At 33.4% G+C, this 15,738-nt stretch overlaps 1 protein-coding gene and 1 non-coding gene across 3 annotated transcripts in view; both read left to right on the top strand.

Annotated features, from left to right (window-relative positions):
* Positions 1-7,647: 7,647 nt before the first annotated feature.
* LOC135267124 (uncharacterized) lies at positions 7,648-13,681 on the top strand. The gene is made up of 4 exons (XM_064358916.1): positions 7,648-7,683; positions 7,858-9,694; positions 9,745-10,194; positions 10,254-13,681. The coding sequence occupies exons 1-2, from the start codon at positions 7,648-7,650 to the stop codon at positions 9,259-9,261; spliced, it is 1,440 nt and encodes a 479-aa protein (XP_064214986.1). The 3' UTR covers positions 9,262-9,694; positions 9,745-10,194; positions 10,254-13,681.
* Positions 13,682-15,106: 1,425 nt separating this feature from the next.
* The window catches only part of LOC103312757 (uncharacterized), a 32,621-nt gene continuing 31,989 nt past the window's right edge, over positions 15,107-15,738 (top strand). Inside the window, exon 1 of one of the 2 annotated variants that reach the window (XR_010335525.1) lies at positions 15,107-15,559. This is a non-coding gene — a transcript (uncharacterized LOC103312757). The remainder of the gene's footprint in view (positions 15,560-15,738) is intronic. The other variant, XR_010335524.1, reaches the window with a different exon arrangement.

Below are 15,738 nucleotides of genomic sequence, written 5' to 3'. Positions count from 1 at the left end.
CACAAAACTTCCATTGCTGTTTACATTCCGACAGAAATTTCTTGCAATTTCTTTAATGGAATATGGATGGAATTCTGTCGGACACTTTTAAAAATATGCTTTCAGCAATAAATGTGTATGTTTTTCAGCCACTTTATCTAGTCATTTATTCTGATTTTGTATCACACTTCCACAAAACTAGACGACTCATCAACTCTCGCAATTTGTGTGATGTACGTCTCAACAATGTCTGAACTTTCAAATCCGTAGTGTTTATATCTGTTACAAAAAAATGTCTGACATATTTTACTGACACTCTAATATCGGACATAATTATCGTGTAATAAGTGTCCAGATATAACTGCACCATTAGTTGTTTAGTTTCTCAGTCCAGTCTACCAAAAATAAAAAAAATTGAATTGATTTAAAAGAAACAACTAGTTAATTATATCCATTTTTAAACAAAACAAAAAATTCTCATAAGAAGTGTGCCTAGTCCTTTAAAGCAATTTTAAGCCTTGTTTTCATGATGCATTTTTATTTATTAATAATGTCCTCTATTAGTCTATTACCTGCACACAAAATTGTGTTTGTATTTCTTTTAAAAATACTTTTCCTTGCTAGTACACTGAAATAGGGGACAAAAATGGGACCTAACAGAATACGGGAGGGAATCCTCAAATACGGTGACTCAAGTCCCGTATATACGGGACGTATGGCAACCCTATGAATTCGACACTTGCATGGAGGCGAAGCCACTCCATACTTTGCTTTTTACTACTTGGTAAGAAGGAGGAGAGTCCACTAAAAGATCTGTCATATGCTTGTGAATTTCAGTTGGTGTTGACCCCTTTTTTGCAAATATTTTATTACCTCTGCTCTGGCTTTACTTTTTTTCCATTTTAAAAAATTGTCTGTCATCGACCAGCTTAACTATTAATAACTTTCAAAGAACAACACGCACCTAAACAAAATTTGGCACAACAACTAATTAATAATGTTAGTTCTCATAAAAAAATATGTGCCGAAATCATGAAGTCTATTATGTCAGGGACCGTAAATACTGATCTACCCTCGTATGCAAGTATAATGTAAAACTGTCAAATCTCTCTTCATTACATTTTACTACTAAGAGCAGATTTTACAATCGCCCGATAAACTCCAGATAAGTTATTCGTGGTATAAATTTATACTAGGGATAACGGGCCGATATCCATCAGATAACTTTTTTGTCTTTTACAGTACAAATAATGTATCCTTAGAATAGTGACATTTGACATGTATTTTACTCAATCGAACATTCTTGTGAATGTTACTTTTCAACTAAAAATGCAAGAAATTAACATATTTGAATCAGATATAGATGGTAAATTGATTAAGCATGTGGACATGTTAAGAGTAGGTACCTATCTAAACAATGCTGTCCAAGAAATATGCCCATTAAGTTTTTAAAAAAGCAAACCAACGAAAGCAGAGTATAAATTTATCCCATAGCTTATCCCGTCGTCGAACGACCAAATAATTTATTCCGTAGATTATCCTCTCGAGGGTTTGTCGGACGATTGTAAAAGCGACCCTAAGTTATGTTTCACAATTAGACAGCTGGCAAAGCTGTCATCATGGAAGTCTGATATTTGTCTTTGAATTTAAATTCGACATTAAATATACGGCGTGATTAGTTGGAAAAAGCGTGTCCGTAACACAAAGCGTTGACTGCTTGACATTCATCATTATGTTACTTATTAGTTATTACTTATTAGGTTAGTACTGTATGTAAAAAAATAAAAACTTACTTACCTCTTTTTATCATGTGCTGCTAACAAAATTGAGCACCAGAAACGAGAGCAGATAGGAGTTTCAATTTTTTTTCTTTGACTTTTCATCTTCAATGTTGGTTGTAACGGACTTTTAAAAACTTTTTTATTATGTTCACACTCTTAGAGCCGGTTTACAGAAAGCGAAATTAAGATTTAATTCCAAATTAAACTAATTCGAATTAAGTTGCCATTTAAAATGAATTGACAAATGTCAAGTTAATCGCGATTAAAATTTAATTGCAATTAAAATGTTCTGTAAACCGGCTCTTAGAACCGATTTACGGAACATTTTAATTGCTATCAAATTTTAATTCGAGATTAACTTGACATTTGTTATTGCATTTTAAATGGTAGCTTAATACGAATTAGTGTAATTTTGAATTAAATATTAATTTCGCTTTCTGTAAACCCGCCCTTAATTTATGAACTGTTTTCAACTTACATTAATTTTGTTCCCCAAAAAATGTGAGAAGTGTCTTAACCGTATCCATAGCATTTACTTCAAGTGTATTTATTATTTTTGAGTAGATAACGAATGGGGGGACAACACAACACAACCTTGACCTTGAGTTTGACCCCGCCCATTTTCCCTCTCTTTCTTTCAAGGTCACTCGTTCTCTCTTACTTTTCAAGGCCAACCCCCTCCACATCCCCCACCACTTCAAGGCCAAGGCATTATTGGACCTTGATGTTTTCAAGGTCAAGGCCATTCATGCTACTCCCCACTTTTGCAAGGCCAACAACTTCCCTCTTTACTTATCATTCAAGGTCACTGCAGCTAATATATATAAAATTCAATACAAATTCAAAAACAGTATCTAATAAGTATTTCTCAATATTAAAGTAGTAAAAAAATGTGGTATCGTTTTACTTGTGAAGGTGTCAAATAGTGGAAGAAACGTGTTTCCACAACCAGTTAGGACACATATCTTTGGAAGGTGGTTGGGAACGTTTCTTTAATAGAGTGGTTGTGTGTGAACAGTGCAGCACTAAGGACATTTCTATTATTAATCCAGATGGGTGGAATAATTCTTTAAGTATTGACATTACGTGTAATGAAGAGGAATTTAAAGAGTTACTTAGAAAATATGGTTTCGTTTGTCATAAGTGTAAAACTCCGTGTTACACAGCTAGCCAAGTGGATCCGGAAAATGCCCAAAAAATTATAGCTATATACCACTAACTTAAATCAGCATAATGGAAGTTGACAATGGTATGTAATATGAGATTGTATGTACTTGTAGAAATTAAGTTTTAAATGTTTTCAGATCCTTACTGTTACATGCTCTTTTGCCTATCTCCAAAGGACTGTAGTAACAGAAAATTCTTTTGTTTGAGATGTGTGAAGCTTATGGCAGTGAGATTTCACATTTGTCATCTACATGTGACTTCAGTGTTAAACTACAAGTGTTTTTGGTGTAATACAGTAATAGGACAGAATTCTCAGTTGTGTGGAAATAATTTAATAAACAGAATGACTGTTAAAATGTGGTATTTTAGTAGAGAGCGACAAATGATGTTTTATGATTCTGATGACTATGATTCTGACGACTCATCAAGTAGCTGTGACAGTGGTATAGAATGTTAGTTAATAATAGTAGAAATTAGATATAAACAACTTGTAACCTTAGATTAAATTAGTATCTAGATTGTTCTTTTGCTGTATGGATAAAAGTAAATAAATGAAGTTATATAATAAACAGACTTGTGATTCTCAACATAGTATTGATTCAACTCTGACAAAGAGAGGTTGGGGTCTAATAAATAAATTAATAAATAAATTACCCATTGAATTACATATACCGGGTTATCAGTTTTGTGGTCCTGGAACCAAATTACAAGAACGAATTGCACTTGGACATAGTGGTAGAAATAAATTAGATCAGGCTTGTAAAGAACACGATATATCGTACGCCAACGAAACTAATTTGCAAAAACGACACAAAGCAGATAAGTTATTATTAAGTAAAGCAGTTGAACGTTTAAAAGCAAAAGACGCATCGTTTGGGGAAAAAGCAGCTGCATTAGCAATTGCTGGTATAATGAAAGGCAAAGTAAAATTCGGAATGGGACCTAAAAGTAAAAAGGGTAAAAAAAAGAAGACAAAAAAACAACGAGTTCTAGTTGCTCCTAAATATGGTGGTTTTTTACCATTCCTATTACCACTATTAGGTGCTCTAGGCGCTTTAGGAGGAGGAGCTGCAGGGATAGCGACTGCTGTAAATAAAGCTTCGGTAGATAAAAAAATGTTGGAGGAAACTATGCGGCATAATAAAGCAATGGAAATGAGTAGCGGTAAAGGTGTAGGAAAAACTAAAGGGAAAGGTCTTTACATTGGTCCATATAAATGGTATCAGAAAAAAAACTCCCAGTAAAATTACCACGTCACGCCCTCACTAATATTGAAATAATAAAGTTTGCTCGACTATTACAAATTCCAAATTTTAGAGGTGTATATATGCGTAATAAATTACCGAAAATTATACATAAAAATGAAACAGGAATTATAAATTTAGATGAAGAAAAAAATAGTGGAACTCATTGGACAGCATATGTAAAAAATAAAAATAATATATTATACTTTGATAGTATGGGCAATTTAAAACCTCCAACAGAGATTATAAATTATTTCAAAAGTGATAATGATGGTAATAAGATTACATACAATTATGATGGATATCAGAAAATGGGTTCATATAATTGTGGACAATTATGTTTAAAGTTTTTATATAGACACACATGCAAATTATAAGTTTAGTCGAATCAAAGATGCTGTTTGTATTAACAGGAAAATCAGCGATACTAAGTGCTGACTTTAATCCACCGATTGATGTTAGTGATGGTGTCTATGAACTGGGTGTTACAAATTTTGAAGTCTACAACAGTATACCGAATATTGATGAAGAAAATAATAAATTCTTTTTCGGGGATGTCGAATTTAAAATACCGACCGGTTGTTATCAATTAACCGATATAAACAACTATTTACAACATGTAATTAAAAAACAATTCAGTAATGACCTCTTATCTATTACTGCAAACAATAATACATTACATACACATATCAAAGCAACAAAAGATGTTGACTTTACCAAACCAAATACTATCGGACCAGTGTTGGGATTTAATAGTCAAATAGTTCCGAAAAATATTGGAAAAAAATTCGGATAATATTGCAGACATAATGAAACTTAATTCGATTATGATTGAATGTAATATTACAATTGGAAGTTTTAAAAATGGAGAACCTGTACACATAATTTATCAATTTTTTCCAAACGTTCCACCTGGATTTAGAATAGTATAGTCACCAGATCATGTGATTTACCTACCCATTAGTGTTAAAACTATCAGAAATATTACACTTAAAATAATAGATCAAGATGAAAAGTTGGTCAATTTTCAACAAGAGACTGTAACAGTTGGATTACATTTGCAGAAGAAAGAAGAAAATGGGTATTAGTTTTAGAACTGACTCATATAAAAAGCAACAAAAGTGTAGAAAAACAGTTAGTACGAAACGAAACGTGCAACAATTAAGTAATAAAAATAAACTGTTTCTAAAATCATTAGGATTTGAATTATACACATAAAAAATGTTCGATATTGAGAAGGGTATTGAGTGGGATGAAGGTGTGGTAGGTTACAAATTTCAAAGTCATGAGGCATATACAGCCAGATATGAAAACACGGATGAAATTCGAATTCCTTTACAAGAAGATTTGTGTACACTACCATGTGATAGTTTAATTTTAATTGAGGGACAATTGGTTAAAACCGACGCTACAACCAATAAAACTGTACCAGCAACAGAAACCAAGTTTGTAAATAATGGTGTCGCTTTTTTGTTTAGTGAAATACGGTATGAAGTAAGTGGAGTAACTGTAATTACAAACACAAAGCCAGGTATTACAACAACTATGAAAAATCTGGCATCATTAAATCAAAGTGAAAGTCTGAAATTAACAATGTCTGGTTGGGATCTAAATGAAGAAGCCACTAAACCTATAGATGGATATTTTCAAGCATGTATCCCATTAAATCGACTATTAGGATTTGCAGAAGATTATAAAAATATAATGCTAAACATACCGCAAGAGTTAATATTAATTCGTAGTAATAGTGATGTCAATGCATTAATTTGTGCAACAAATGAGAAAGCACGAGTTGTAATTGATAAAATTGCATGGCTAGTTCCACATATTGTGCTCGGTTTAAAAGAAGAGGTTAAATTGACAAAAACCATTGAAAAAGATAAAGAAATTGCAGTACCGTACAGAAGCTGGGAACTTCATTCGCTGCCACTCTTTCCAAATACTACAAAGTGTAGTTGGCCTGTGAAAATCTCTACAAAATTTGAAACACTTCGTTATATTATCTTTGGCCTTCAAAGCAATAGAGAAGGACAACTTGATAAAAATATGAGTAAATTTGATAGAGGCGATATAACCAATATGAGAGTATTTCTAAATAATGAACGATATCCGTATGAAAATTTAAATATTTCATATAAAAAACACCATTTCGGTATATTATATGAAATGTTTACAAACTTTAGATCCCGATACTATTATACAGATAAAAAAGAAACACACATTACACCTACACAGTTTTTCGACAGTTATCCACTAATCATAATTGATTGTTCGATGCAAAAAACTGGTTTACAAACACAGTCCATTGCACTGAGAATTGAATTTGATACAGACACCGGTATAAGTGAGGGAACCACCGCATATGCATTAGTCATTAGTGACCGAGCCTTTACATATACACCGTTGACAAAATCTGTAAAACAAGTCTAAATTAATATTAATAGTAATGGAGAACGAAGTGATTATAGACGTTCAAGGTTACAAAATTGGAAAAAAGTTTATAGTTAAAGAACTGGCTGCTTTAAGAGGAGACAAACTCGCACACTATGTTTTTCAACCCCCTTTCCCTTCACAACTTTTGAATCCTCAAGATGAAAAACAAGTAAAATGGTTAATGAAGAATTATCATTGTATTGACTGGAATATGGCACATATTCCATATTGGAAGCACGTACAAGTTATAAACAATGTGTTGAAGGATGTTGACAAAATTTACGTAAAAGGAAAAGAAAAAGCCGAATTTTTGAAAAAATATACACATAAACAAGTTATTGAATTTCCACAACAACCAACATTACACGCCGATAAAGTTAAATGCATGTACCATCTAAACGATAACGCATATTGCAGTCTACATAATGTATTTTTTTTAAAACAAACATTTCGTTAAAAGTGTACAAAACATTGTGTAAATAATCTCAACTCATCAGTCTATTAGTAATCATGGATCAAGAAAGTTGGATAACGTGTCGTAATAATCCAGGACATCGCCTGAAAGTAAAACATCTTCGACGACATTTACGAAGATGTCTTCCACATCGTGAATATTCTTGGAGGAGTTTTGATTGCGGAAATGGGAATTATTTTGATTCATCTTTATCCCATAATACTAATAATGATTATCAACAATCATCGAGAAGCAACTTTGAAAATACAAACTCTTCAAAAAATATTTTTTGTAATGAAATGGAATATTAATTGAATTAATTAATTGTAGTATTTATAAATAAATGTTATAAATTTATAAACATTTGTATTTTTTTCATAATATTTACCACTCCCTTACACTTTCAATAATCCTTATACACCACCCAAAAAATTCATTTCATTTATAAAAAAGAGTTGATTATTGCAGTGGATATGAGTGATTTTTCTCATTTGTTCAATAAATTAAACAGGTTAACGATGTCCTTGAAACAGGCGGTTACACTCCATCCTGTCTACATAGGTCTTCTTTTTACATTTTTTGTGTCTACATGTTAACCTTGATGGAATACACCAATGTAGTTGCAGTAAGTGGATACAAAGAAGTTGGCCTTGACGGGAGCTTTCAACAATTTATAAAATTGCAGGGAGTGCATGCAGAAATTCATTCTGTGTTGTACAGGTAGTCTGTGTACGAAATAATGTGTTCAAATTATTTTGCTCATTTTAAACCGTGTTCTCATGGTGACGAGTGTTCTCAGTGTCCCGGTCCCTCAACTAGGACAACTGTAAGTAACCAGTCATCAAAGTTATTATTTAAAGTATTGAAGGGAAAAGTTGCAAATCCCTATCAAAACCGTAGTGGTTTTAATAGGGATAAACCTAGAATCAATATCGTTTCTGATGTAATTATTAGACCTGCTAATTCAAAATTAATCAAAAATGATGAGACACAATTTGAACAATTTGCCAAGTCGTCTTTAAGTCAATCTTTGAGGGAAGATTGTCTTGAAGAGGATGTGATTGAATGTAGTCAGTTAAGTGTGAAAGAGAAGCAATTAGCTAATCACGCTGTTGCTAATATTGTTCAAATCGTTGATGAGGATGATGATGATTCTATGGTTATTCTTTCATCACAACCTGATAGTGAATTATCGTTTTCTTTACCATTCACGCAATACCTGGCTCAACATGGTATTGAAAATGATTATTCGGACGACATCTCGTTGACCTTAATAGACCAGTTTATTAACGAAGACGAGGCGGCGTCCAATCCGGTTGTGGATGAAGGAATTTGTCCCATCAATAATTCGGTTACCGATGAGTTAAATGTATTTGATAATGATATGGTGGTGGTGGTGGTGGTGGAAGAACCCCCAATCTCTCCCAGTCCACCACTACCACCACAAAGCCCCTTCGTTGAGCCAGTGTTTACCCGCCCCGTTACACCAACATCTCCTGAAGCGGCACCCGCGGTATTAACTCAACCCCCTATGATAATATCGCAGGACATCATTGACGCTTTATCGGAGCCTTGGGTTGAGGTGGAAAACGTTATCAATGGTAACGTTGAACATCCCCCTCAACCCAATTCACCGATTATTGAGGAAAATGATGTTCTGCCAGAGAGATTGGTGGTGGTAGAGGCCGAAAATAACATCATTCGGTCACCATCACCACCACCGTCACCCATGATATTATTACAGGGCGTCAATGACATACAACAACCATCTGGATCCGAGGTTGATGTGGAACTTAACATCATCACACCACCACTCCCTCAGCCTCCTGCAACGTTCGATCCGATGAGTATTATTACTCAAAATGTCATTGACGCACTGGCAGAGCCGTGTGTTGAAGAGAGGAGGCAGGGTGAAGAGATGGATGTTGAAAATGACATCATTCAACCCTCTCAATTGTCACCCATTCTAGGGCAAATAAATAATAGAGTTGAGAATAGGGTGGAGGGTGGAGACGTTGATGTCGAAAACGAAGACAATGACGACGACGACGACATCATTCCACCCACTCCCCCTCACTCACGATCAAGGAGGAGTCGGCGCCCTAGAAAGCCTCGTAGACGTTCGCGAAAGTCCCCATTAATATTAATTATTAATAATTATAATATTAATATTAATATTAATGATGTTAATATTAATAATTAATATTAATAAATCCTATTTCCGTCCTACACTCATATCAAGTACATTTAATTCGGACGCGATTTTCCAAATTTTAACATCATACTACCTACAACACGATGGCAAGCATGCTCCTCCTCCTCGAGGTCTTGCTGGATACCTATCTTTGAACACAAAAAAATATATATTTATATAGTATAAATAAAAGTCTTTCAAAGTAACAGTAACAGAACAAAGTAACAGAAGGCAGCAAATTTATAATTAAACTTTATTAGTAACCTGTTTAATTTATTATTTCATATTTTCATAAGAAAATGCATCACTGTGAAAACTGTAATAAACAATTTACAACCCGTCAATCACGACTACGCCACGAAAAGCTCTATTGTCAAGTGGTCAAAAAACAGGAAAATGGAGGACCGGCCGCCAAAAAAACAGAAAATATGTCATTCAACTGGTAAGTTTTAACTAATAGGTACTCTATTTTCAATTATTTTTCTTTTCTAGCTAGCAACAATTATATGTGCGTTACATGTAATCAAGAAATTGCTCCAAAGCTTATTACGGTCCATGAGAGAAGTAGACAGCATAGAAATAATTGTCAAAGTACTCCCTTGGAGGATAGGGTGTTTGCACTCAGCAGTGCATTTAAATCACGCATCGCTTCATATAGGATTTGTGATGAGGGCGATTATATCGATTTAAATGAATTTATGGATAAAATTCACAATAAATTACTTGGACTTATTGTTTCACAAATTGAAAAATTTAGTACAATCAAAATTAATTTGGAATTATTTGGATTGTATACCATTGAGTCAAAAAATATATTTGATGTAAAATCTTTCAATACTACTAACAGAATTGTCACTTTAGACACGAATATTAGGAATATGTTGCATGATTTTCAAGAAGTTATTAGTCAAAAAATGATGGATTTTTTGGAACGAGATTCAGGTAGTTATATATTGTAAAAATCTATATAATACAATTATTTTTTTGCTTCTTTGTTTTAGGCTGGACACTTGTGAAAATTTTACATTTAGAATTAAATGTAAACTATTACAATCCATTGAAAGCTTCATCGTATATCCCACTACCGCCAAGCGTGAAAATGAAGAGGGCAATAGTTAATGTTCAAAATCAGGATATTCATTGTTTTGGTTGGAGTGTCGTAGCAGCAGTGTGTCTACCTATGGGACCAGAACATTTACCCAGTTCATATCCACATTGGTCGACACTTTTTAATTTCCAAGGTATTGAATTTCATGTAAAACTGGATAGTATTGCAAAATTTGAAAGTCAAAATAATGTCTAATGTCAATTAATGTTTACGGACTTGAATTACTTTATGTAAACAATAAGGTAAAATTTGAAATTGTGGGACCATTATATTTTACAAACTTTAAGAAACCGGTACATATAAATTTATTATTGTTGAGTGATAACGATGGTAACCAACATTACTGTACAATAACTAATTTGCCACGTTTAGTATCTTCCCAACTCTCAAAACATCATCATTCAAAATTTTTCTGTGATGGATGTCTACAATATTTCACAACCCAAGCTTTATTAGATAGACATTCTTCGACTGATTGTGGAAAACTTTATGCTAGAATCCCAAATAATGAATTAATAACAAATAGATTTGGTTATAATGTTCCCGCTAATGTATTAGAATTTCAAAATTATCATCATAAAATGACTATCCCATTTATTGTTTATGCTGATTTCGAATGTTTATTGAAACCTATGAGTACAGTTGCACCAAATCCAAATCAATCATTTTCGATAAAAACTTTTCTCCATCAACCATATTCATGTGCATATTACATTAAATGTTCATATAACGATCAATTATCTAAATTCCAAAGTTTTCGAGGACAGTCATCTGTGGTTGACTTTATTACAGCATTAGAAATAGATTTGATAGAGATTTATAAAAAGTATTTAAGTATTGTACAACCAATGCTTCCATTAACTATTCAAGAAGAGTTTGATTATCTTACACCAACGGAATGTCATATTTGTCAAAAACCTTTTCAACAGAATGATATTAAAGTAAAAGATCACTGTCATTTAACGGGTCGTTATAGGTCCGCCGCGCACAGTAATTGTAACTTGAATTTTCAAATTCCAAATTTTATTCCGATAGTATTTCATAATTTAACAAATTATGATAGTCACTTATTCATTAAAGAGTTGGCCCTTGAAGAAAGTGAAATTAATATCCTTGGTAAAACTAAAGAGAAATATATTACATTTTCGAAAAAAAATTGTGTAGGCGAATATCTAAATTCAAACAATCAAATAGTCAAGGAGCACTTACACTTGCGTTTTATAGATAGTTTTCAGTTTTTGGCATGTTCATTAGAAAAACTGGCAGCAGCCTTGGATGATGCTCAATGTATGGAAGTAAAACGATACTTTCCCGTTGACAGAGAATTTCAGTTAATTAGACAGAAAGGGGTTTTTCCATATTCATTTATCGATGATTTTTCTAAATTAGATCTCACGGAATTACCACAAAAAATTGATTTTTACGATAAACTTCGCGATGAGCATATTTCTGAAGATGATTATCAACGAGCTAATACCATATGGGATACATTCCATTGTCAGACTCTAGGCGAATATTCTGATCTCTATTTAAAAAGTGATATTTTACTATTAGCTGATGTCTTTGAGAATTTTCGAAACATGTGCCTTAAGCATTATGAACTTGATCCAGCACATTACGTGACAGCACCATCTCTTAGTTGGAATGCTATGCTTAAATTTACCCATGTAAAATTAGAATTATTGACTGATATAGATATGTTGCATTTTTTCAAAAAAGGGATTCGTGGGGGAGTTAGTACATGTGTTAAACGAGCGGCTCAGGCAAATAATAAATTTCTTCCAAATTATGACCCTTCGAAACCGACATCATACATTTTATATCTCGATGCAACAAATCTCTATGGTCAGGCTATGAGTGAAGTACTCCCTTTAGGTGGATTTACTTGGTTAACGCAAGACGAAATTAATTCACTTAGTATTATGGAAATGACTGATACCACACCTGAAGGTTATGTCCTTGAAGTAGATATCTCTTATCCTTATCATTTACACAACTCTCATAATGATATGCCATTTCTACCTGAAAATTTAATTCCACCAAACGGAAAATGTGCTAAACTCATTCCAAATCTATGTGCTAAAACAAACTACATAATACACTATCGAAATTTAAAACAAGCCCTACAAAATGGACTGGAATTGACAAAAATTCATAGAGTACTAAAATTCAATCAATCGTCATGGCTCAAACCATATATTGATTTAAATACGAAATTACGAAATCAGACTAAAAATAAGTTTGAAAAAGATTTATTTAAACTCATGAATAATAGTGTGTATGGAAAAACCATGGAGAATGTCGATAATCGGGTAGATATTAAACTGGCTACACATTGGAAAAAAAACGGTCACAAGTATGGAGCAGAGACATGGATAGCCAAACCACAATTTAAAAATTGTTCTATTTTTACTGAAAATTTAGTTGCAATAGAAATGAATAAAGTTCAAGTAACATATGATAAACCTATTTATGTAGGATTCAGTATATTGGAAATTTCAAAAACTTTAATGTATGACTTTTTTATAATTTTCTTAAAGTTAAGTATGGAAATAATGTACAGCTTTTGTATACGGATACGGATTCATTAATTTTAGAAATTTATACGGAAAACATATATAATGATATTAAACAGAATATCGATCGGTTTGATACTTCAAATTATCCCGAGAATAATATTCATGATATTCCTAAAACTGTGTCTGTTATCGGTAAAATGAAAGATGAGTATGCTGGTGTACCAATTGTACTACTTTATGGCACCGGTGCCAAAGCATATTGTGTGCAAACAGTGAATGATGTAATTAAAAAGGCTAAAGGTGTAAGTAAACATGTAATTGATAAATCTCTAACACTGTTACAATATCGGGCAATTGCAACAAATCCCTCATCTTCATCAGTTTTCTGTGTTATGAAGGTTTTCAAATCTTATTTACATAATATGTATACCGAATTAAGGAATAAAATAGCACTGTCTAATTTCGATGATAAACGATACATTTTAGGTAATTCAATTGATACATTAGCCTGGGGACATTACGATATTGATAGAGATCGAAATTTAGATTCTCTAATTAGAGAATTGCAAAAATATGTGGAACCCACTGATTGAATTTTACCTTATTGTAGATATGTAACGATATGTAACCATTTATTTATACTACGTATTTATTATTATTATTATTATTATTATTATTATTATTATTATTATTATTATGTATTTATAATTGATGTAATGTGTAAAGTATTTTTATTTGTATTCTGTAAGTCAACAATGAAACTTGTGCAACAAAAAGATTTATTAAAAATTTCTAACCACGACTATTCAGTTTGTGTACCCTATCAACAGTTTCCTAAACATAATACTTTATTCAATAATAGTGTAAAAAGAGGACTAGTGGTTGGACGTTCTGGATGTGGAAAAACAAATGTGATATTAAGTCTCTTGCTGCATCCAAATGGATTACGCTTCACAGACATTTACTTATTTTCAAAAACCCTACAACAACCAAAATATCAATTTTTAAAATCGGTTCTGGCACCTCTCGATAAAGTCGGTTACTATGAATATGAAGTTGGTGCCGAAATTCCTCCTCCTAAAGAAATCAAACCCTATTCCATAATAATATTTGATGATGTAGTCACTTGTAACTAAAATATAATACGTGATTATTTTTGCTTTGGTAGGCATTATAATATCGATTGTATATTTATTAGCCAAACGTATTCTTCCATTCAGAAACAATTAATTCGTGATAATGCTAATTTCATAATTATCTTTCCTCAGGATGTATTAAATTTAAAACCTATTTTTAATGATCACGTTGGTACAGATATGTTATTTGAAACCTTTCAGAAAATGTGTTCAGTGTTGGCAAAAACCGTATGGATTTGTTACTATTGATAAGGATGCTGAACAAGACAATGGGCGTTATCGTAACGGTTTTGATCACTTCATTAAAATATAAATGTAAATGTTTGTCAAAGATTTATTTATTAGTCGACGATCGACATGGATAAACGTTTAGCTTTAGAGCTGGATAAGGCAAGACGACACGTTAAACAAAAAGTACGATCATTATCTTCACACATTGCAAGTTCGCAAAGACGTTTCGCAACCCACATTCAACCTCTAACTGATCCAATAAAAAGTTTAATTTCTGAAATTAAACATGAACGCGAAGTTGTCCCAAAACAGGAAAAAATATCAATTCATCATGAGATCAAGCAACCGGAGGCGAAGCGACTTTTTGAGTCAACGACTACAAGCCGTAGTACTACATCGCTCGATCCACGATTCAGTTTAATGCGACAACATGCGGCTGCTAGCACACCCAGAGAGGAGGGAGAGTCACTGTGAGACATGGAACCGAGGCAAATAAATTTTTTATTGGCAATTCTGAAATTGATTTCAAAGACGATCATGTAATCGTTCAAAATGTAGCTTATCCTGATACACCTGGATTGTATGAATTATTATTTAAAAAAAATCCAACTAATTATACTCAATCAGATTTAGAAACTTATCGAAATATTGTCATTCGAACCAATGCAGACAGAAAAAACTATAAACCAAATGCACAAATTCTGGGGAATGTAGGGAACAAATATAAAACAATTATTCGACATTTCTCGAGACAGCCACTACCGCTTCAGGAACACCGTGCATCTCAGTCGCCGCCATTTTACAGTGATACTGAAGAAAGCCTTGATGCCGATCAAGGTCAATCGACTCCTGTCCAGCAACGAAGCCGCAGTAGTAAAAAGCGGCTAGGTCCCGCCGGTCTACAAATATGCCCGCTGTCGAAATGTTGCGAGTGGAGTCGGAACAGTCCGAATATTGAGCTCTGTCTGTCCACCGGTTATGAACTGTACGCCACCCTAGCTCCACAAAAAAACACTATTCCACGTTTCGAGTTCCACGTTTTCGAGTTTAATTGGTCGTGGGGTTTGTTTCCTTTTAGTTAACTGGGGCGAAGCCCCAGCCACGCGCAACATATTTCCATAAAAACCACTATTCCATTATGCCCAGCAATGCCGATTGTTAATGTAATTATTTTTGAAGTACTCAGAAAACTCGTTAGACTTAACCAGCCCAGCAGAAATGGAAGTCCGTTATGGTCTGTTCGTACTGTTCCGACCTCGCTCGCAACATTTCGACAGAGGGAAAATTTGTAGACCGGCGGGACCTAGCCGCTAGTGCAGTAGTAGTCTTTCAATTCTCGTACCACCAGCACGTAAACAGTATCCGCGACTTCGCAACATACCTGCAATACAACGATTGCAGGCTCAAGGTCATGAACAATCAACTCCGACAAGTAGTATCCAACCAATATCAAAAAGAGTTAAGGGTGGTGGTATTCTTCGCACATTGGCTT

Source organism: Tribolium castaneum, chromosome 9, assembly GCF_031307605.1.
Source record: "Tribolium castaneum strain GA2 chromosome 9, icTriCast1.1, whole genome shotgun sequence".
NCBI lineage: Eukaryota > Metazoa > Arthropoda > Insecta > Coleoptera > Tenebrionidae > Tribolium > Tribolium castaneum.
This window is presented reverse-complemented; position numbering and strand designations above follow the sequence as displayed.

What these genes read in the sequence shown, in the direction of transcription:
- LOC135267124 (XM_064358916.1), top strand. Translation starts at nt 7,648, where the DNA reads ATGTTAACCTTGATGGAATACACCAATGTAGTTGCA. An exon ending in AATACACCAATGTAGTTGCA is followed by an intron (nt 7,684 to 7,857) that starts GTAAGTGGATAC and finishes GAGTGTTCTCAG; the next exon opens with TGTCCCGGTCCCTCAACTAG.